The following is a 22,921-nucleotide window of genomic DNA, read 5'->3' as shown; positions in this document are numbered from 1 at the left end:
TGTGTAGATCAGTGGCTGTCATAATTTGATCTTTGTAGGTCAAATTGTGATTATTATGTGGGTATTTAATAAAGGTTAAGAGCTTTAATGTTTAATGAAACATAGTACAACATGCTATAACACAAAATATCCATGTATTTATATATAAATAGCAGGGTATCCATAGAGAATGCATTAGGAATCCATGTTCTTATTTATGTTAATGAGCTGGTTGTTGTCATGATTCCAGGTTCCGATGTGACAGTGTAAATGTTCTAAATGTGTGAGAAACACTTCACTTTTCTTCTGTTACTTGAACAGGGAGCAAGCTCAGAAACTCATCAGTACTTCTGATATTTCTTCACTCAGTTGACTTAAATAACAAAGATGTGGTGAGTACCTCGCTTCACTTTTCTGATATTGTCTGCTTCTCGCATTTTTATCCGGCTTAGCCTAACACTGACAACATTTATCAAAATCATGGAAGAGAAATCAAACTTAAGTTTTATTACACTGTGAACATATTGTCACATTGTCAGGCGACATAGTGCACTGAAAGAGGACCAGCAGAGACTCACTCTGCCTGCACTGACCAGCAACAAAAGCCTGCTGAGCAACAGACCGCAGCTTCAGAGGAACAACGTGCTGAGGCTCGACGAGGAAATCGCCTGCACCCTGGGTGGAGATGTTTCACAGGTAAAGAACATCAGCTGACTCTTACACCGTGTTTGTAATATTTGTTACATTGTTACGCCTGTGTATATTGCTCTTCTGTTAATATTTTTTATTACATTGTCATGTTTATACAGTTGTGTATATTTTTTATAGCCTTATCTTGTTTTTATCTTGCCTTTACTCATATTTATTTCAATCACTTATGCTGCTGCAACAATGTAAATTTCCCCATTGTGGAACTAATAAAGGTTTATCTTATCTTGTATCAAAGATCGTAAATAAGTACTTTGCAAAACAAGGAATGTCTGATGCATCTGTTTGGAGAAATGATATTTGTTGGGCTAAATTGCTTGAGGAGATATTTACTATTACTATTATTATAAGTGTATTCATTTGTGAACATTTTTTTTGTAGGTCCCCTCTGCCATTCGCAGCACCATGAGGCATCTCAGATCTCGGCACACTGAGGTCAGCCAGTGGCAGGCCCAGATAGCTGAGAGCATTGGACGAGTGGGCCGAGAGATCACTGCTGTGGAGATGGTTCGTACATAAACACTCTACATCGAAATACCTCATGTGTAAAGGAGGAAAAGACAGTCCACCTCTCATCTTCAACATTGCTCTCATGAATTCAGGTGAAAGACACGGCCGAGTGCTACCTCCAGGACAGGCGGCTGTACAGTCAGCTCATGACCGACTGCGTGGCGATCAATAAAAGTTTGAGCACAACGGTTCTGATGCAGGACAACGTCTCTACTCAGCTCAAGAAGGAAGAGCAGCTCACCACTGAGATCACAGAGCTGCTCCAGAAGCAGATCTGCATCCTGCTCAAAAACCTAAGGTCAGACACTTACTTCTGAATAATAAGCCAATATCAAGTACTTTCCTAAACTGTCTGTCCACATTATGTCAACCCTCTGGGTTTTAATTGTTACCAGAGTGAATAAAGTAGCAGGAACACATTAATACTGAGCTGACATCCAGATTTTGTTGACCTTGAAGTATTCTCAACTTTGATTTAAGTGAAATTATTAGGAATTGAAGTCAGCAGTCTGGATTTTTCGTGTTCTTATCAAGTTAAGAGCACATGTTTCTACAGTTTTGTACCTGTTTGACCTCTATAGCCCCTTTTTTAGACTTAAACATGATCTAAAATCTGTTTCCTAATCCTCCCCCCAGCTCCCTGAAGGAGATCCGCACTCAGCTGCTGGCTGATTTTCAGGACAAGGACGAAGCCATCAAGCTCACCACCAAATGCATCACCCACGAGGTCAACACCCCGAGTTCCTGCCTCCCTGCCAGTCAATACAAACCCAACCACGTGAGCTACGACAAGTGGCTATCCAACTGCAGAGACCTGAGGGTGATGGCCGACAACCTGATCAAAGAGTCCTCTACCTTCAGGGGAAACCTGCGCTTCACCCTGGCAAATGTAAGACAGTAAAGGATAACTTTGCTTAACTTATTTTCCTTTCCTTATTTTGTTGTCTGTGTCTTATCTCGCTGCTGATGTTTGTGACAATTACAGCTGAAAAATGCCCAAGAGCGCCAGCGCCGCAGCACAGATGACTCCCTGAGGAGGAAGATCAACGAGCTGAGCAAAATCCAGAATATGATGATCTGGGAGAGGCAGCGGGTCAGTTACATCGCGTGCACCCACGGGCTAATCGAACTCCACTTCTTGTAACTATCACTCATTATTTTGTGGCTTCCTCTAACCTCCAGATAAAGGATGAGATTTCCGATCTGACCAAGGACATACAGAGAGTGACGGGCCAGATCAGGAACTGTGATTCCAAGCTGCATCAGGCCACCCACCGCCTGGACATCCTCAATCAGAGACCTAGACGCGAGCTCTGCATGGACCAGGTTAAGTGAGATTAAATGGCCTCTCAGTTCTCAGTTGTTGTCGCTGTGGAGATGTGGTGGCTTTAACCCTGTTTTTTCTGTTCCTCCTTCAGCCCCACATTAGCCTCACACTGGAGAAATATGACCTGACAAAGATGGCAGCCGGACTTCACCCAGTACTGAAGCGCTCCCAGTAAGTCCATTCACTGAGGTCACAATTTTACCTTCTCAGAAGAGACCAAACAACAGCCTCATGTCCTACATTTAAAATTTTTCACCATCCTCTGTAAACTACCTTCATTTTTGTATGATTTCTAGGCAGGACCTGGAGCTCTCACGCAGACGTCTGATGATTCTGGAGGACAAACTTGCTAAAAACGCTCACACCCTGGAGGTGGAGCAGAAGTGCCAGAACCTGCACCAGAGTTTCCTGCCTGCACTCGATACCACAGTGATCCTGGCCAACAAGCCCAGGATCCGCCCAGCCGTGGGGCGCTCCAGCCCTCACACCTACTTACAGTAGAGCCTAGTGGAGTGCATCAGCGCTCTACTGCAACCCTGTGGCCTTCTCCATGTGGTGTCGCAAAATTTAATAAAATATCTCTAAGCATTATTATATTGGCTCGTTAAGAATCAGTAGATACCTCACTTGCTTTAAGGTAATAGGACTGAAATCAGCTCTACAAACAAACACAAAAATCATTGCAAACATCAATTCAAAGAGAATCATTTTAACATTTTCTTTGGTCTTTCGTTCATTCTGTTCATTGTCTTGTGTTGCCTCAAAAACTAGTAGATTAGTGCTGAATAACAGACATGTTAAATACCTGATAAATGGTTTTTATTATTTATATAGTGGTTGATTTAATTTTAATATTCTGAGGAAATACCCTAAATTAATAAATCATGTACTGTTTCACCACTAATTCATTCCTGCACCCAGCACTGTAAGATGCTTTTGATCAGCATTTAGACTGTCATGCTGGGAAATTAAAAAGAGTCAAATGAACCAATAACATATCAAACATTACAGAGTTGAGTCGTTTGACCTCAGTATTTCTAAAACTGAAGAAGAGTCCTGTGTGTAGTCTATCAGTGTCTGATGAAAAGTGTATCAGTGCAGCATCCCAAGTGTGAGTCGGTGTTTTGTAGTTTGTTGTTCCCGGGTGTCACCTCTTTAACCGGGTCACGTTTATTGTAGCAACGGCCCCTTAGCAACGCACCGGGTCCATGGAGACCGTCGGTCCCTTCGTGTGAAGGAATGCCAGGCTACACGGGTCAATATACAGAGAGAGGAAACACACCGAGGACGGATTAAACCTGACATTTATGACTTTTATGGACTTATTTCACGTCGTGGCTTTGGGGTGAACATGGGATGCAGCAGCTCCACAAACACCGCGGTCCAACCGCTGACACAGGAGGAGGTGAATGGAGGCGAGGTAGGCTCCGTGTCACACAACCCGCTACTTTTACTCTGCTGAAACTGAAGAGGGGAGTTCAAAACTGTAACAATATGTAAGAAAACTATTCCAGTTAATTAATGGTTCATTTGACTCTTTTTAATTTCCCAGCATGACAGTCTAAATGCTGATCAAAAAAAATGTTGCTAATAAATAGCAATAGTAGCAATATCACGGTGTGACATCAAAAGTAAAAGTCATGTATGTATATTATTAGCAAACTGAAGTTAAACTATCAAGAGTAAAAATGTCCACTGTTGGCTATACTGCAACTTCCATTCATTTAAACATTGAAGTGAAAGTGAATAAATATACAAGCGATACCAGCCACGGCCCCTTAGCATTTTATTTACGTTATTTTATTAACTGATTGATTGATTGAATATGGACTTGATCAGTGAATAGATTAATGGATTGTAACATATTGAGACATGTATAATGGATTGTGTGCATCAAATTGACCAAAAAATAATGAAAATCATCCCTTGATATTTGCCTTAAAAGAGCCTCTGTTTTCAATTAAGGTGAATATACAGGAACCTTTTTCTTTTTTCTGGTCAATTTTAGTGTTTTCATCCTCTTAGACCCACGAAACCATATATACATATCCCTCACAAATACCTCTGTAAGTTACAATCCACTGATCTATTCATTTATTTGGTGTGAAGATCTAAAATTTCCCACTAACTCAAAAAGATTTAGTAAAAGAACGGCTACATTATCAGCAAAACAACTTAAACTATCAAAAGTAAAAGTGTTCTTTATGCAGATTCATTTTTGAGTGTTACATTATATTACTGAATTATTATTTTTACTGATCAAAGCTGAGCCGATTTAAATTGCTTTACATGATGTTGGGTTGTTTAATCAACTGTATATCACTGTGTCATATTGGAAAACATGATATGATAATGTTTGTGGATGAATATGATTATATTGATTATATGATCCTGTTTTATTTGTAAAATAATCCGCACATTTAGTCAAGCACACAGTGTTTGAGTAAATGTATATAGTTAGTTTTCACCACTAAATATAGATTTAATTACTAATCAGGTCACATAATACACTGATACACCAGTACCTTTGTTGCTTCTTGCCACCCGCTTTTGAGAAGCTGTTTAAAGTTACAGTTGTGTATTTCACAGGATGTCTGACACAGTCTCCATGATGTTATTCATTTAACTCATTAGGTTTCAGAGTTTGAGATGATGTGATTTGTAGGTGTTGCCTGCCGTGTATCATTATTATTGTTCCTGAGTTACTGTGTTCATGACAATGTGTCAACACACAGATGCCACCATGGCAACATCACGTCTGGGACACCGTGCAGAACGGGGGTCAGGATATTAAAAATAAACAATGGGGTCAAGAATTTCTGTCTTTTAATTCTTTTCTGCATTCGTGTTGTGTTTGTGTCCCGTCAGGATGAGACAGGAAGTAAACTCGGTGGTCGTGGAGACTCTGCCGTGTCAAAGGGCACCACAGACAGCGGGGTGGTGATGGAGAACAAGGAGATCCCCGAGCTACCTGGAGCGGTGCCCAGAAAACTTCCTCCTCTAACATCTGAGTGTGTCAGAGAAAGTGAGGCAGACAGAATCACACAAGACAAACCTGCTGACTGAAACCTTGTCATACTGCTCAAAAAAAAAAAAAATCCTGTGCTCACATCCACAGTGTTTCTGTTTCATGTGTCTCCCCGCAGCAGCCAGCCCAGGTCTGCTGAGACGGGACAGCGCAGGGCAGGAGCGTCAAAAGTCCAGTGAGATCCTGGAGGAGCTCCTGAACCAGGGCATCATCCCGGTGGGACAGAGTGAAGGGAGGACCAGCGGGGCTGGAGAGGCCTACAGCATCATGGTGGGTACTTAGAGCATACAGGTCAATGTGGGAACAGATGAACAGGCCTCCTTTCCTCTACAGGTGGATACAGGGTACTATAATATCTTCTTCAAGTTGTCTCCACTTTACCATTATTATACTGATAATTACTACCTATGCTACTTAGATGACTGAGTTCAGTGAATTTATTTGCAGATCTGATTTTACCCAGACCATTAAATGACTTAAGTGATGGCCAGAGAAAGCAGGCCCATAACAGGCATTCCTGTCTTTCTTCACTTTCTCACTCTAAATTCTCAAATGAGACCACACTGCCCACTCCTGTATTAGCACTTCTGAATTAGGTGTTCATATGGTCTGCTGAGATTTAATTGTAATGTTAATGATACAATACAAGTAATTGCCATGGTGACCATAGCCTGGCCTCCTCGTAGGACTTTTTCACTCCAGAATAAGACGTTGTAGCAGGAAAAGCACAGGTGTAACTACTAACATTAACGATGCTCTGTGGCAGTGTCTGTCCCACGTCCTGTACTACACACAGTCCGCTTCCAATTGTACACAAAATGTATACTAATTTTGTTTTTAAAGTTTTTAAAGTTAATTGTTTTATAACAAGAGGAAATGAGACAATATTTGCTCCAGTGGATGTCACTCACACTGCACTGCCAGTTGACCTTTTTCACAGCAGACATGTTGGTCTGTCAGAGCACAGGAGAGCACAGGTGTAATTAATAACCGTTAAACGCACCTGCACTCATGAACCAGTACCAGGGTCCTGGTTTTTGATGGAACTGCAAAATGATTAACTAGATTTTTTTCACCTGTGCTCTCCTTGTGTGACAAGTCAGATTGTCAAACATCACAAAGGAGAAGGTTTTGTTGTCACTTTTCCAGTTTTAACACCACACACTCAAAACCTGCGTAGAAGTAGAGTGTGAAGGTGAGCAAGCCAGCGGCAGCTTTAATCCTCAGTATTTATACCTGTGCTTTTCCTACTAAGAAAATGTCCCCAGTGAAAAAGGTCTGTTGACTCTACTGGCCAGCCTCACGTGTAGTAAGATGCTATACCATTGAAGATAACATAAAATGTAAGGCCCACTATATTTATATGATTCATAATGCTGTACTGTACCTGAGGTTAGTCCGTTTCAGTGTGAGTGCATTCACATATAATAATGTTGAGACTGTGTGTTGTCTGTCTCCTTCTGCTGTGTGTGTGTGTATCAGCTGGATGACAGAGATGTGGTCAGGCGAAGGCCTCCTGCAAGGCTGGAGTCCCTGAAGGACAAAAAGTTGCAAAGTCTCCACACCAGAGAAGAGATTGAGGAGAAGATAAAACTTGCTGAGGAGAGACGCAAGGTACAGTGCATGTATTTGTGTGTGTGTGTGCGTGTGTGTGTGTGAATACCTCTGCTCTTTCTCTCTCTCTCTCGCTCTCACAGTTGATCTTGTTTTTTTTTCTCCTGCACACTCCTCTGCTCCCTCGACTCTCTCTCAGTTAAGGGAAGATGAGCTCAAGATGCGTTTAAGGGCCCAGTCAGCGCGCGTTCGTGTCCGCACCTCTGTCTCCGCTACAGTGGAAGATGAAGACACACCAGTCACCCCCGTGAAGCTGACACAGTCACCTCTCCCCCCAGCACGCAGCGCTGCTGAGGGAGGCGAGAGCGCGAGAGAGGCCAGGAGGTGATGATGGAGAGTGTGAAAAAGAAATGGGCAGAGCGGAGAGGGGAAAAGGGAGAGAGGGGGGAGGATCGAGTGGAGACGTCAGAGGGGAAGGAGCAGAGCGGCTGAGTGAGGATGGTGATGAAGAGGAAGAGTTGAACCAGGTGGAGGAGCTCCAGGCAGCCTCAGGGGAGCTGGAAAGTGATTCTAGCTTTCAAAACACAGAGGACAAAGAGGAGACATTTTAAATTATTTCATGAATCAGCCATTAATCAGCAGTGAGGGAGAGAAAAGAGGAAATAATTCCTTGTGCACTGAGGAGAGGCATGAGGAAAAGGATAGAAAATACATTCATTAAGTATTTACTGTTTGTAAAGAAACTGAAACACTTAAAATGAGGCTAATGTGGAGGTGAATCTGCATCATTTCCACTGCAGGGAGCACATCAGCCCATATGAACTGTGATAATATTGTCGCTCAATAATAAGCACAAACGAATATGAGGGTTTTCTTTCCAATGCAATGTAAATTAACTCAGTGAACGCTTTATAAATATGACCAGGACGTAATGTTCTTGCCAACATACCAAAATGAATTTTATTTTTTACACAAAAAAAAGTATATGCATGTACTGTGGTTGCAGTTTGTGCAGTTGTTCTGCCAGACTTTAGATGGCGCTGTTTCAGTAGGTTGAAGTTGCGTTGACTGCTCCCTGAAGTCTGTAAGTTCAGCTGTTAGGTGGAGGTGTTGGCAACATGTGAGGTTGTGCCTAGTTTTGAAAAGTGTGAGGCGGGAAAGTTGTATTTGATCAATAAAGTTCCCATATTTCCCTACGTGTTGTTCAAGTGAAAGAGGCGGTGCTGTCAGCGACTTGTCAGAGTAACTCTAATAACTAACTAAAACTTTAAAATTGTTGAATAGTGTTTCTGGTGATCACTGCTGACACTATTAGATTCCCTGTCCATGTTATATGGAGTTATCAGTTTGCGTATTTCAGTGTATTACTTTATTTCATTGGCAAAGAACATAAAATTGTTTGAAAAAATTGTAAATGTTTCTTATAGTGCTACAGCCAGTTATTGTAAAACTATAAGAGGATTCAGACCGGGCGACATGCTGCACATGAGCAGAGACAACAAGGGGATGCAACCTGACCTGATCCCCTTTGTTGAGCCTGGGGAACTTGATATCGGTCCCCTTTCATGACTCCAGTCACACTTTAAAAGGCGTGTGGCTGCATTAATAAGATAGTGAGTGAACAGAGACGCAGCAGAAAGAAGCTCTATCAGGTTGCATTTCATTGTGGTCTGGAGTTCTGCAGCAGCAACTCACATTCAGATGGATGAGGCAGGGTGTACATGGACCCTAGTTGTCATCCCTTTAAGAACACAGATTTTGGTTGTAGTTTTTTTTTTATTAGCCTACAGAGAGCACATTTAGTTTGACAAATAAATCTTAACATTGTGAGAAAATACATCTGAGGATCATGTGTGTCAGTCGTGATCTGTATCTATACACATCTGATTGGTTATTAGTGTCCAGATTCAGTATAAATGGACAGTTAAGTGACTTATTTGACATGTCAAATGACACATAATTACGTTGCCACAGTGCAAATGTGTCAACTCATGGTTGTTACATGCAGTATCAGGATAAAAATGTAGGCCAGGCCCAGAGTTTGCGCTCACGGAAGCGGAGCAGCCATGAATGATTAACAGCAGAGTTCCCTCTCACATTACCGCAGGTGAATCACTCATCCTGGCTGCTCAAAAGGTGGAGATCCAGAGATCCAGAGACAGGCCAAGTATCACAAGTTATTTTAATCATTGATGTCAAGAGGCTGATTGAATTGATCTGTGGCTGTTTTACTTGATCCTCACCCATCATAATATACCTGTCCATAATTCCATGTCCATGATTCAGCAAAATGTTTTCATCCTAGAGAAATTATGTGAATAAAAATGGAGCCAAACTTGTTAAGATTTTGCCCTGACCCCATGATGTTAAGAATGTTATGGTGAGGGAACCTTTAAAATCAGAAAACAGTTTAAAGGAAAATCCACTTCACATTTCCAAAGTCTGAGCAGTCTGGATTATACTAACCCTAACCCCCACAAGTGAACTGTTGGCAAGGCATATTTCATATGGAGCCAGTCTAGACTGCACTCTTTATATTATAATATTTACAAAGAGAGACCCAACAGTTCTCACCACGACCAGCTGGTATCAGTGGCAAGAAAAACCTCCTTTTAAGAGGCAGAAACCTCGAGCAGAACCGGACTCAGGGTGGGCTGCCGTCTGCCTCGACCGGTCGGGCTGAGACGCTGCTCTGAAAGCTGATCCTTCAAACGGAGTCTCAGAGCTGCACCTGTCTGCTCACTGCTGCTCCTGCTGCTGCTGGGGGCCGTGTTCAGTCCCCGACCGCCTGTTTACATAGCCCAGAGGCCTACTGCGCGCAGGCCTATGGAGAGACAGGCCGGACCTTGATCTGCGCTTTATCTCACCCAAGAGAGAGGAGAGCAAAATCTCCAGATATTTATTTATAAGGCGGTGAAAATCACACAAACACTTTCTGTGCGTTTGGTTATTTTTCACGTGCTTCTCCAGAAAGTCTCTGCTCCTCCAACATATCAGTGGGATCAGGTTTTGTTGACCCCTGATGATTAATTAAACGTGATTCTATTCTCTTTTTCTTTGTAAAGAAGTAACTCCAGCAGTCTCTCTCTATATATATAACACACACACACACACACACACGCCATGCAGGCTTCCCAGCTGTTTGTGCGCGCCGGTGGGCGGGCAGAGATGGGACTAAAAGAGCTGGGTGGAGTTAGGACCGAGCGCTTTTAGGAATGGGTCCCCAAAGCTATTCAGTTAGACAGCAGAGTTACCAAGAAGAGCTGGAAACACCTGATGGTCTCTTTGGGACAATCCGCTCCATACATAACTCTCCTCTTAACTGTCGGAAGATAAATCTACCTCCAGGCTTCATTTTTGTCGAGTTTTTTGTTTTGTTTTCTCTTCTGAAGAAAAGTTACAGAGCCAGCTGATCTCTCCCTCTCTCTCTCTCTCTCTTCTTTCTCTCTTCATCCAAAGAATTATTGATAAGGAGACATTGCACTATTCTGTTTTGTTTTTTTGTTATTGTTCCTATTTATTGTATTTTGCACTAACGATGCACACCACGCAAAAGGACACGACCTATACGAAGATTTTTGTCGGGGGTCTTCCCTATCACACCACGGATTCAAGTCTCAGGAAATATTTTGAGGTGTTCGGTGAGATTGAAGAAGCGGTGGTGATTACCGACAGACAGACCGGCAAGTCTAGGGGTTATGGATTCGTAAGTATCACTTTTATTGCGCTTAAAGCAAACTCTAAAAACATTTTACGCACGTAAGAGAAATCCTGCCCAACTCCGCTAATGCGCGCGGCTGTCGCTGTCTTTCACAACAACATCATGACTAACATTAACATATCTGAGAACGTCATGAGATGTTTATGTTTTGATAACTGGGCCCCCTGTTTTAATTTTGTCATCGGCTTCTGTTGCAATCTTCGCACCCACCAACTTGTTGCGCGTTGGTATGCGCCCCGACACGTTTGAAAGCAAACTGCCCCTCTCTCTCTCTCTCTCTCTCTCTCTCTCTCTCTCTCTCTCTCTCTCACACACACACACACACACACACAGACTGACAGCTCTGGCTCTGGCTCTGGTGGTGCTGAGAAAAAACGCACGATGATGTCTTAATATTACAGAGCGTTTTGTTTTTTTTATCTGTCACACTAGTTTCATCATCTCAGAATCTGTTTACAACGTTGGGCAAATATTTTTGCTCCCACTTGTCACAAAACCTGCCAGACAAAAAATATTTCAGAGGCAGTTACAGAGGCATAAGAACCCAGCAGCTCAGAGCTACTCAGCCAATAATACCTCTTTTTAGTGACTCTTTAAATCATCTACACATTTATGACAGATTTATGCACAAATATAAATGTAACACGCCTAACCAAAGACAGACGTGGCTCTTATTTGGCCTCTTTAAAGACTGCTTCATCATATGAGAAGTAGCTTTGGCACATCTTCCCAGTAGATAAGGCATAAAGTTGCACAGTCACCCTTGATATGCACAAAGTTTGACTGCAAGCCTGATTTGACGTTTCTGCAGCTTCAGCTCACAGTAAATCATCTCTTTATTGTTATAGCTGCATCAAGTTTGTTCAACATTCCTAAAAAAAAAAAAAAAAAAAAAACCTTTCTCTGGTTTCAGTTGTGAAAAGTGTGTAAAAAGAGAAGTATATGGTGAAGCTGTGAGAGTGATAAAGTTTGGTTGCTGTAATCGGAGCCGATGCTGGAGCCATGTTCAGTCAGTCATCTCAGCCAGGCTTCCATTCACTGCTGATAGTTTCAACACATCCACATGAGGGTGATGGATGTGTGTGTGCTGCCAGATACTCTCACTCTCTCACACACACACACACATACAGAATGAGAGGTGCACACAGCACCCACACTCATACACAAAATGTTTCCCATCTTTGTTTTCAAACACGGTTTCGTCACTTTAAGAAGCCTTAGTCTTTATCTGTGACTACATTCAGTGCTGCCATGGAAACCTGTTGTCTCTAATGTTTCTTCAAGCATACTTAGTGTGCATACTTGCCTGAACAAGCTACATCTTTCCCATCCTCTGTGTGTGTGTGTGGTGTGTGTGTGTGTGTCTGTGTGCGTTCGTTCCTCTCTGTCAGGTGACAATGGCGGATCGCTCGGCCGCAGACCGGGCCTGTAAGGACCCCAACCCAATCATCGACGGCAGGAAGGCCAACGTCAACCTGGCCTACCTGGGGGCCAAGCCACGGGTGATGCAGCCAGGTAAAGACAGCACATTCCCGAAATCAATAAGTCAGAAAGAATGATTGTTACTTTTATTGGCTTCAAAAAGTTTTAATTCAACATAGCAAGTGCCTTTGTTCCCATGTTCTTGTTCAAGAGCAGTAAATGTCTTAGTTGGTTTTATTAGAAAAGCAGCAAACAAGAAAATCAAGCCAGTCCTTTCAGATTCTCACCCGAGGGTTCGTTTGGTTTTTTAGGCTGCACCTACAGATGTAGGAACATGTCGTAAGGTTATATGATCATAGATACAGAGTGAAGAGAGGGACTGTTCTTAGTGCTTTTGGAATCGACAGGTTTCTTACATTTCCTCTTGTTTTGCAGGTTTTACCTTTGGTGTTCCCCAGATTCACCCTGCGTTCATCCAAAGGCCTTATGGGTAAGTCCACATGTTGTTCAGAAGACTGTTTAGATGCTCTTTATTTATATATAGAGGCAAAGTTTAAAAAGTGATCAATTTAACCATGTTCTGATTTAATCTTTTCTGTGTGTGATAATTAATGCCACATGTTTACTTCTGTTCGAATATTAATAATTGCTGATAATCGGAGGTGGACATTAAGTAGTTTGTTGCTTGTTTCAGTATGACTGTCCACCCCCACACCCCCCCAAAAAAAGCCAGTCAAACTGCCCTTTCCTGGTTTGCCTGCTTGTGAAAATGTGTTTGAGTGAGTGTACAAACTTCTGTGTGTGTGTGTGGTGTGTGTGTGTGTGTGTGTGTGTGTGTGTGTGGTGCTGATGACATGATGGAACCTTCCAGCCTGACTCAATGTTATCTATCTTTCTCTGGACAGGCTCGCTGTCGGTTAAGCTAACTGTGCTGGTTTGCGGAATAGTTCTGCAAACATAATCACAGATCAGAGAAAGGAATTACCTGTAGACTCAAACACACACAAACAAGCTCTCAAAATGGTGATTATAGATGCATGTACGTGGGTTTCATTTGACTTTTTGACTTATTTTTATTTTATTTTATTTGAATAGAACTTAGAGCTTTGTGTGCAGTTATGAAGTGGTGTTGTTAGCGAAACCGTGTGCTTTCTTACTTTAATGACAAAAAAAGCTGAATTGACTGGATTTTTGGGGTGTTCTTTTTTCCTTTTTTTTTTTGTGGAAGCGTGTTAACTTTGCCAAGAAAGAGCAAAGTTTTTTTTTTTTTTTTTATTTACTTTTATTGCTTTTAGCTTGTGGTTGACTTGTTTAACAGGATGTGTTGTGTCATGTGTTTTTTGGCTGTCTTGTTGGAGTGAGTGATGGATTTTCTGTGTGGAGTTTCCTTTTTTTGTTGTTGTTGTTTTCTTTACCCCAGTCACCTCCTCGTTCCTACCCCTTCACAATTTCCCCTCCTTTCCCCTCAGAATAACAAACTCTATCACTGCTTGTGTGTGCTTACAGCATCTTCCTGGTGTTTGTTACATTAACACAACGTACCAGGGACAAATTCACTATGTCTTGCTCTGTCTAATTCATTTCAACTGTCCTATCTCTCTCTCTCGTACACCAAATATAGGAAACTTGTGGTCATGTAGTGTGATCAGAAGTGTGTATGTATGTCTTACTAATGAATTGGAAGCCTATCAGTTAATATGTGCGCCTCGTGTATTTATGTGTGTGCGTGTGTGTTAGTGTGTGTGTCTGGCTGCAGTGGTACATATAAATATGTGCTCTTGTTGTGTTTGCGTGTGTGTGCGTGGCTTTGTCTGTCCACATGCACGCTCATTTTCAGCTCAGCTCAGCGCACCAAAGTCTCCACTGTGACACAAACAAATGTCTGGATGTCTCTCTCTCTCTCTCTTATTCTCTCTCAGCGAGCTTTCGTCACATGGGCTCGTGGTGTTAAGGAAAACAAGCGCACCCATTGTGTCACACAAAGCCCGAATGCTGATGCTGCAGTCGCATGAAGCTCTGTGTTGTGTGTGTGTGTGTGCGTGTGAGTGTGAGTGTATGTGTGTATGTGTGTGTTGGGGGGGTCCAGTGAGGGTGCAGGGCCATCTCTCTCTTTCTCTCTCTCATGTAAAAGCATTTAAACTGGGTCAGAGTGGGTGTTTCAGGGGCCACATAAATACACATCTTTTTCATGTGCTTACACATACATCCTAATCATCTTGTCTGAACCAGAACCAGTCATTTTATCTTTCACGTGTGGTGAAAATGCTGCATTCAAAAATACAGAAGTTAATTACTGACAAAAGTCTGAGCAGCTGATCAGTTGAAAAGTTCAGATCTGAGAGCAGGCAGAGACACATTGATAGCACAGGTCAAGTTTTGAGAATTGTGAGTGTGATATTTAGAGCTGCAATGATTGGTCGATTAATTGAATACTTGATCAAATGTGTAAATTTTAAAGCAAAAATGTCAAATATTTAATCCCAGACTTTAATTGTTGTTCTGGCAAAATGAGACACATGATGTCACCTTGTGTTTCACCAATCAGAAGACCTTGACATCCATGAGTAAGAGCAATGAGCTCTTTCAATTGTATGGTCGTACATTTACAAATATCAGAGGAGGAGTCATGTAGTGATGTTTCATATTTATTCAAGGATGTCATGTTGGTAAAAACCATATAAATCAGTCAAAGTGACAGTGTAGCCAACAATATGTCTGAAAGACTAATTGTGAGTAGAAGTGATACCAACAGCTACATATGGAAATTTTCTGGTTTTCAAAGATTTGTTACAAGTCACTCTCACATCCTCAAGCTGCTCAGCAACTGAAACAACAGGGAAAAAATGTGAGAGAAACACAAGACTGGGTTACAAACAAGCATCTTCATGTCAGAATTTGGGAAAATAACTTTTTCACACACCTGATTTGACTTGAGTACAGCTTGAATTTGTTTTGCACTGGTTCTGTAGTTTTGTTATTCAACTTCCATACATAGTAATTTGTAAAGGAGCTACACAAACTAACTGATCCAAGTAGCTTTTTATGTGCAGATCATGACTCAAGTTGTGCTGTACTTAAAGTGAAACTAGACACCAGATCCATCTGTGACTCAGTTTCAATTAAAAAAAAAGTCTCATGAGCAGCTCTGTCAAAGCAGGACAGGTGTGTAGTGACAAACAGGCACAAACACATCACCTCACTCACATCAAATCCTCTCACCTCAGTGTACATTTGTACTTGTGTTCTCTCCCTCGGTGGACGGCATGCACGATGGAAGAGAACCTTTATTTAGCCTTGAACTTTAATGACCTCTGGGTTGTGTGAACACAACATTCCAGTGAAGACAGACAGACAGACACACACACACACACACAGAGCAGGACACACCACTAGTACCAGCATGGCTTCAGAAAACAGCCTCAGAGTTATTGTAATATTTTTTATTCTCCTTTTTTCATGACTCCACATGATCTCCAGGGGAAAAGAGGGTAATTTCTTTATTAGTGGGCCACATTGCTTCCCATGGCCAAACCCCCTGCTTATGCCATGTGTGTGTGAATATATTTGTGTGCATGCTTATACATATATATGTGTGTGTGTGTGTGTGTGTGTGTGTGTGTGTGTGTATGTGTGTGTTTGTTAGTCTACCATACTATCTCATAATTGCAGTGGTGGGGAATCAGAGACAAGAAAAGGTTCAACCTAGAATGCACTGGACCTGGGGTTTGATTTCAAGAGCAGTGGAGATGGTCACATACCACTGGACCTCCACTGGATGTTATATGTCAAAAAATAGCCCCTGTATGAGCTGCAGCCTCTACAGTCAATCAAATACAGTAACTGCTGAGGAAAATTATGCAAGTGAACGTTTGAAGGAATGTCTTTTCCCCAAAGTAATTATTCCTGTTCCCACGACATTGATTGAAAGCCCATAAAACATGTTCTACAGTCCAAACTAGTTTTTATGTAAAGGCGATAAAGGAAAATTCTCAGGCTTTTAGTGATTTATTCAGTAGCAGACAGTCATTGTGCTAAAACAGTACACAAGCTCAGAACATTTCCAGTTAGATTTGTCTTGTTCCCACCATCTGCACTTTTACAGTATGTGTGTCAGTAGATTAAATACAGATCTTTAACAGTGATAGTGGCTGTTTCCTGGGCAAGACAACACTTTAACAAAATGTAAACTACTTGAAGAAGTTGTATTAATCCACCAAACAGATTCTGTTAACAAGTAAATGTTGGGTATTTGTGAGAAAATGTGTGAGCTTGAGATACTGACTTGCACATCTTGTGCGTTGCTGTTAGACCTATCACATTAATGCAGGCCTCTTTATTACATACTGGATATTGGCCAGTCAGTGTGTCATCAACCTCTAGTTGGAGAAGTGTCCTCCCTGTTTGTTGGAATTGAATAATAGAATGATTTCACTTCAGATAACATAAAGAAAAAGCCCCCCACCTCCCCAGCAAACCACAGCATGAGGGAGTCTCTTATTGAGCCAGCTTTAGAGATGTCATCCAATAAAATCATCCTGGAAACCTGCCTCACCCTGCTGAGTTTCATTAGTGCGGGTTTGAAAGGAGAGTTTCAGTGTCACATGATGATAAAAATTCTGTTTTCTGAGGATTTTCCCGTTAGGATAACTCTGGAGAAAACACTTCATCCCTCCAATGCAGAATTTAAACCTGTGTATCTGTCTGTGTGTGTGTGTGTGTGTGTGTGTGTGTGTGTGTGTGTGTGTGTGTGTGTGTGTGTGGTCAAGGTATTCCTGTGTTGTGGGGACCAATATCACAGTCACATTATGGAGACGTGTCTTCCTTATGGGGACAATTAGTCCTCATAATGTAAATCATTAAATATTACGGAGAAGACATGTTTTAAGGTTAGGGTTAGAGTAAGTCCCCCAGGAAATCAATGTAAGTGTCAGTGTAATGTCCCCTGAAGTCATGGAGACAAGACCGTGTGTGTGTGTGTGTGTGTGTGTGTGTGTGTGTGTGTGTGTGTTTGTTTCTGTTTGTGCTGAGCCAGTGACAATATCAACCTTTTCCCTTTAGTAAAAGTCACACCAAATCTCTACATGCCCACTTTTATATGTTCCCTCTCCCTTTTTTGTGTCTTTCCAGTTGAGTGATTGTGGTGTGCCCCTTCTTGTTGTCGTTTCAGTTTAGTCAAAGTGGACTATTTTTATATATTTCTTCCTCTCTGACGCCTTGCTGTTGTTTTGTTCTTCCTGTTTTTCTCTGGGCCCACTGTTTTCGGTTGAGATGTGGATTGGATTGGATAATGGAGTGCTGACAATAGGGTTGCCACGATAGATCCTGCCTTTCACTCTTTAACATTTCCTGCACACTCCTCCTCTCTTCTCTCCCTGATCCAGACTCCAAAAAGAGATTGCCTGACGTTCATTTATGCAAACTCAGCTGATCATATTGCACTTCCTTGATTTTCTCTCAACAGATTTTTTCAGCGATCGTCATTCAAACTCACCAACAGTTAACATACCTTTTGAGTCTTGTGCAGTAAACATCAATGAATGAAAATGAAATTGACTCTACTTTTATCTCTAACATGGAGGGAGGGCTGTTTTCTCAGGACATCAAAGCCTCAAATTCTCACAAGACCTAAAACTTTCATGGTTTTTCTTCCTGAGTCACATGTTGGCACCTCACCTCACAACCAGTCATATACATTTCAAAAGCTACCCTCAACTCTGACTGAGTTTCCAGACCTTATAAAGTCTAAGGGGGGCAGGATAAGGCTATGTCATGGAGGGCAGAATGTGCTCATTGTTCATAATTGTTTATTTAATTGAAACATCCCTCTGGGTGTGGAGCCTAGTCCCAGCTCCCCCCGCTGCCTCCCCGGCTCTTTGTCCCGACACAGAGGGGGAAATGGCCAGCAGCGTCCCTTTTTGAAAACTGTCCAGCTGTCAAAGTGGCAGTGACATTTTCACAATGCTTCCCTGGGCTCATCTCCTCTGTCCACACCCCCGCCCCAGGCACTGTAAGCCCCCCCTCCCTACCCCACACACACACACCTCCGCCCCTCCCAGGAACACGGCTCCAGAGCCAAATCCACATGTGACCCGTAGACGAGCTGCAGGTTACAGATCCCAAACTTTTTCTCTTCATCTCGTCTCCCTGTGCCTCTCTGTAGTCCTGTCTCCACAACACAAACTCAAAACTGACCAAAACAGTAAAAACTGAATCTGTTTCCCATGTTGCAGCCCATTAAAAAGGATGACATCATCACCCAGGCCTCACTCTCTCTGAATGTGATCATACAGATGTGACTTTTCAGTACATTTGAGTGACCCAGAGGTTCAATACGCAGCCTCTGGGTGGTTAAAGTTTTCCTCACCTTCCAATCTTCTTTTCACAGAGAGATTTCTATTTTGGCAACCCTATATTGTTCTAATCCCTACTAGCAGGCATTTCCTTGGTGTTCTTGACTGGTGGATTGGACTGGGGCTGGGTGGTGGGAGGGTGCTTGGCCGCAGTGTGATGGAGTTGGGTTTTAAGGTGGTTGTTTGGGGGATCTTATTCTCAGATGAATCAAATTAAACCCTGATGTATGTGTTTGTCCCACAGCATCCCGGCCCACTACGTGTACCCTCAGGCCTTTGTGCAGCCTAGTGTCGTCATCCCTCACGTGCAGCCTGCAGCCGCTGCACCTGCCACGGCCTCCTCCCCTTACATCGACTACACCGGCGCTGCCTATGCGCAGTACTCTGCGGCTGCGGCCAGCGCTGCAGCTGCAGCTGCATACGAGCAGTATCCCTACGCCGCTTCCCCTGCGGCCGCGGGCTACGTGGCCACCGCTGGCTATGGCTACGCAGTCCAGCAGCCTTTAGCCACCGCTGCCCCAGGCTCGGCCGCCGCCGCAGCCGCGGCCTTCGGTCAGTACCAGCCTCAGCAGCTGCAAGCCGACCGCATGCAATAGCAGCCACTGCAACCACTGGACATGCAGAGAGAGGATGACCACCCCCAGCCACAGCTGATTGGTCAGGAGAGGGAGCAAAGGAAAAGGAAGAGGGAGTGGCTTTAAGGGTGGGCTTGTCAGCGACTCAGAGGCAGAATTGCTTTAAAAAGATGATGATGATGGTGGTGGTAGTGATGATGATGATGATGATGATGATGATGATGATGATGGTGAGGTGGGAACTTTTTACATAACTTTCCAACTTGCTGTGCTTCAACCAAAAAATTAGAAAATGAAAAAAAATCGCAGAACAATTAATGGAAAGTGATTTACTATTATTGTTGTTGTTATTACTATGATTATTATTATTATCATTACTATTATCATTGTAGTAGAGTACTTATTTCTAGAGAAGAAATGCAGGAACTAATCCCTGTGGTTGGTATAGGTGTTAAACTAAGCCGTTAAGTCCTATTGCTGTCTTTAACGTTAGTTTAGGAAACTGTTCTTTCGGTTATTTGATGCCCTCATAACATTTATATTTATTATTGTTATTATTACACATTGAGGGCTCTCCGTGTTCTTTTTGTCTTTTCAAGTGCATTTTTTTGGAGTACAATACTTTCTGATAATCAGGGAAATGGAACCGTTTCCAATGTGTTAGCTATTATTATGTGACCTCTGTCAGGAAGTTGAGCAGTCGTAACTTGTTGTGTCACACATATTTGAAAAACTACCTTTTTATCTTCCTGATGCTGAATGTCCCTTTTTTTTCTTTCTTTTTCTTTTTTTTTTTTTACTCTGTGTCTCGACCTCTTGACCTATGCAGAGCAAACAAATCACCAGGAGACAAAAAAAGGCAAAGAAAAGAAACAAAAAACTGAAAAAGTCATCAACTCTGACTTGACTCTTGGACTAAAGGGGGACTTGGCAAACAAAACAAAAAGGCACTGACAACAGGGGGAGAGGTTGAACACGGCTTCAGACAATGAGAAACACTAAATCAGTCGCTTTTCCACATGTTTCACTCGCACATACACTGACACATGCATCCAGAGTTGCACACATAGCAGTCAAAGACAAAGGCAGCACAGTCGTGTTTCTCTCTCTCTCTCTCTCTCTATCTCTCTGGCTCTGGGATGGAGAGAAAGAAAAGAGAAAGAAAGAAGACAGAGAGAAGGAGAGAGAGAGAGAGAGCAGCTGCTGTTGGGGGTGGGTGGACAGAGCCGCTCCAGCGCCACACAGACGGATCACTCTGGAAAGAACGCATCACTTGTGCTCGTTTGTTGAGCTGTCACATTTTAATCCCCGGCCCGGGCCCATTTGGGAAACCAACGTTACACCCCTCCACCCGACACAGAGCCCCCACCACCACCGACACCACCACCACCCCCAGTCATTCAGCCCTGCCGCTGTCAGCACTTCCACCTCTGTGCTGCTGCTGCTGCTGCTGCTGCTGTAGCCTGGTGTCAGGTACACACTCACAAACACACACTCTCACCAAAGCCACCCCAACAACTGGCCTGCCTCATGTCTGTCAAGAACACCAGGTGGGGTGGAGAGGACGGAGTGGGGGTGGGTGGGGGTTTACTCTTTGACGTTATGTTGGTCTGTGTGCCTTACATTTTTACTGCTATTTAAGAGAAAAAATACTGAAAAAGAAGAGAGAAATGTACTATTTAAGATATTTATTTTTGAGGGTTGACTATGTTAACGCTCTGAGAGTAGAAACTTAGTGGTGGTACTGTATTAATAATATTATTATGTACTCATCTCAAGGCATATATAAGTTATTGATTAGTTTTAGTAATAATATGATATAATAATTATTATTATTAACATACTCAACCAAAAATGTTGATGTAGGACTTATTTAAATTACTGTTATGTGCACTGTACTTTTATTTTTTATCTTTTTGATTCTTTAGAACATGACATTAAATATTAGCTTAATGCCTTTTGTATGGAAGAACTTTATTTAAATGCAGGCCTGTTTGCATGCAGATTGTTCTCTGCCTCTTCTGTGTTTAGATGAAAGGAAAAAAAAAAACAATAATAATTTTGACAAAAACAAAAGCGAAAAATGCTGCTTTCTCCACTAGAATGTATAGTCGTCGTCGAGGTTTCAGTAGCTGTGCTTCTTTTGCTTAATATTCATCAGATGGCCTATTTTACACTGTTGGGAATTTTTATACTTGAACTATTTCTTACAAGGGAAATATGAGAAAAATAAATGACAAAAAAACTTTTTAAGAAAGCTTTTCATTGTCACTGGATGAAGGCATGTAAAGTGTTACTATTTAAATGCAAAGGTCCTGTTGATATTAAAACCTTTACTTCAGAATTTCAACACCATTTACTCAAAATTGGAATAAAATGTTCTATATTTAAAAAGCTTGGTGACATTTCTTTTCATGAAGTCAATAACATGAGGCTACCTGAATGTGAAACACCTCTCATATGATAATATTCCACTCGCATCCTTGTGCTGTTTGATCTTTTCCTGGACACATTTTCCTTCCCTTTGTGTGTGAGTATTTGTGTGTTCTCTGTCACACACACCAGATGCTGTGAAGCCATGTTAACGGTCTGTTAATTTGAAACACTCTCACATTACAGTCACACCCGCTGAGCGTTTGCGTGGATATGAAGGACACATGATGAAGTCTCTCAGGATTCAAGTCTATCAATGATTCATCTTCTCTCTAATCAATAAGTCATGTTAAAAAGACTTTGCTGCCCTCTTTTCCTCAGCCCTGGGGAGTATTTTTGGTCCCTGGTGAAACATGAAACTGGCAGACATATTGTAGGTGCATGACCATGACACAGCATGGATCCAGCAAGGCCTTGTGGGTGAAATCAGCAGTGATTCAAACTCATGACATAAGAAAATTAAAGCTGGTGTTTATTACAGTAATGATATAGACTTGTGATAGTTCTGACTGAGGTTATATCATACAGACTCTAATTACAAGGAGTCAAATGGGGGAGAAAAAAAAACCAACGTTCATGTCAGCATCAGAGCTGAAAGTCCCACCTGGAGATATGAGGAATTTTCTGACCAAAAGGAACTACAGACCAGTGCCAACATGGCTACAAAAACCAATATCAACTCAAGAGTAATTTAAGCTAATTTAAAAGAGGGTACTGTTTGTATCTGGTTTAACTTGTAATAAATCAATATAAGGGATCCCTGGTGCGCTAGATACCGACAATAAAACACACCCCCAATTCAGATCTGTCCAGCGACCTGTTTCATGTCATTCCCTATTTCTCTTTTCTCTCCTTGAAATAATGCCAAACACTCCCAGTCTTTTCACATTCATGTTACATTAATGCAGCCTAACAAAAGATGCCATCAAGTTGCACCATGGGAAGTGTAGGATCTGGCATTTTTGGGACTTAAAAGTCAGAATATCTTGGCCTCTGCCGCATCAATTTAAACCAAGATTTTTAAACCTGTTGATCTCATATCCCACAACTTTGTGGAAGTTTGACACTAAATCAGTGGAGTGCTCCTTTAAAGTTGGTTTATGGTGGAGACGTTACTGGATTGTGCACCTGCTGACTTATTAAGCATCTAGGATGTACAGTCTACACCAGCAGTTGATATAAATAGTGCACCTCTCATGATTAGGGGGAATTTTGAAAGGGGGTTCAAACTCTGGCCTGATTTCACTCCCATGGACTCTTGGGGGATGATGATGGTGATGACTCCCCTGCAAGTAAAGGTCCAATTCCTTCGAG

At 42.2% G+C, this 22,921-nt stretch overlaps 3 protein-coding genes across 5 annotated transcripts; all 3 read left to right on the top strand.

The window, feature by feature from the left end:
* The first annotated feature begins 191 nt into the window (after positions 1–191).
* On the top strand, positions 192–3,115 carry LOC108898145 (uncharacterized). The gene is made up of 9 exons (XM_018698020.2): positions 192–371; positions 519–675; positions 1,069–1,194; positions 1,290–1,495; positions 1,834–2,086; positions 2,183–2,290; positions 2,380–2,523; positions 2,616–2,695; positions 2,821–3,115. Exons 1-9 carry the CDS (start codon positions 367–369, stop codon positions 3,023–3,025), a joined length of 1,284 nt encoding a protein of 427 aa, XP_018553536.1. The 5' UTR covers positions 192–366; the 3' UTR covers positions 3,026–3,115.
* Positions 3,116–3,168: 53 nt separating this feature from the next.
* Positions 3,169–8,414, top strand: stmnd1 (stathmin domain containing 1). 2 transcript variants are annotated; one of them, XM_018698022.2, is made up of 5 exons: positions 3,169–3,944; positions 5,393–5,549; positions 5,674–5,822; positions 7,035–7,166; positions 7,306–8,414. In XM_018698022.2, exons 1-5 carry the CDS (start codon positions 3,876–3,878, stop codon positions 7,492–7,494), a joined length of 696 nt encoding a protein of 231 aa, XP_018553538.1. In that variant the 5' UTR covers positions 3,169–3,875; the 3' UTR covers positions 7,495–8,414. The 2 variants fall into 2 exon arrangements, with proteins under 2 accessions (XP_018553538.1, XP_018553537.1); XM_018698021.2 differs by having other exon boundaries at positions 5,671–5,822.
* A 1,882-nt stretch (positions 8,415–10,296) lies between these two features.
* Positions 10,297–21,568, top strand: rbm24a (RNA binding motif protein 24a). 2 transcript variants are annotated; one of them, XR_007809411.1, is made up of 5 exons: positions 10,297–10,812; positions 12,219–12,342; positions 12,685–12,739; positions 18,844–19,409; positions 20,004–21,568. XR_007809411.1 is itself a non-coding variant. In XM_018698024.2 (4 exons), the coding sequence occupies exons 1-4, from the start codon at positions 10,645–10,647 to the stop codon at positions 19,193–19,195; spliced, it is 699 nt and encodes a 232-aa protein (XP_018553540.1). In that variant the 5' UTR covers positions 10,297–10,644; the 3' UTR covers positions 19,196–21,568. The 2 variants fall into 2 exon arrangements, 1 of the variants encoding a protein (XP_018553540.1); XM_018698024.2 differs by having other exon boundaries at positions 18,844–21,568.
* The last annotated feature ends 1,353 nt before the right edge of the window (positions 21,569–22,921 follow it).

Source organism: Lates calcarifer, linkage group LG3 (assembly GCF_001640805.2).
Source record: "Lates calcarifer isolate ASB-BC8 linkage group LG3, TLL_Latcal_v3, whole genome shotgun sequence".
Lineage (NCBI taxonomy): Eukaryota > Metazoa > Chordata > Actinopteri > Centropomidae > Lates > Lates calcarifer.
The sequence above is the reverse complement of the archived record's forward strand: the minus strand, read 5'-3'. Positions and strand labels throughout refer to the sequence as shown.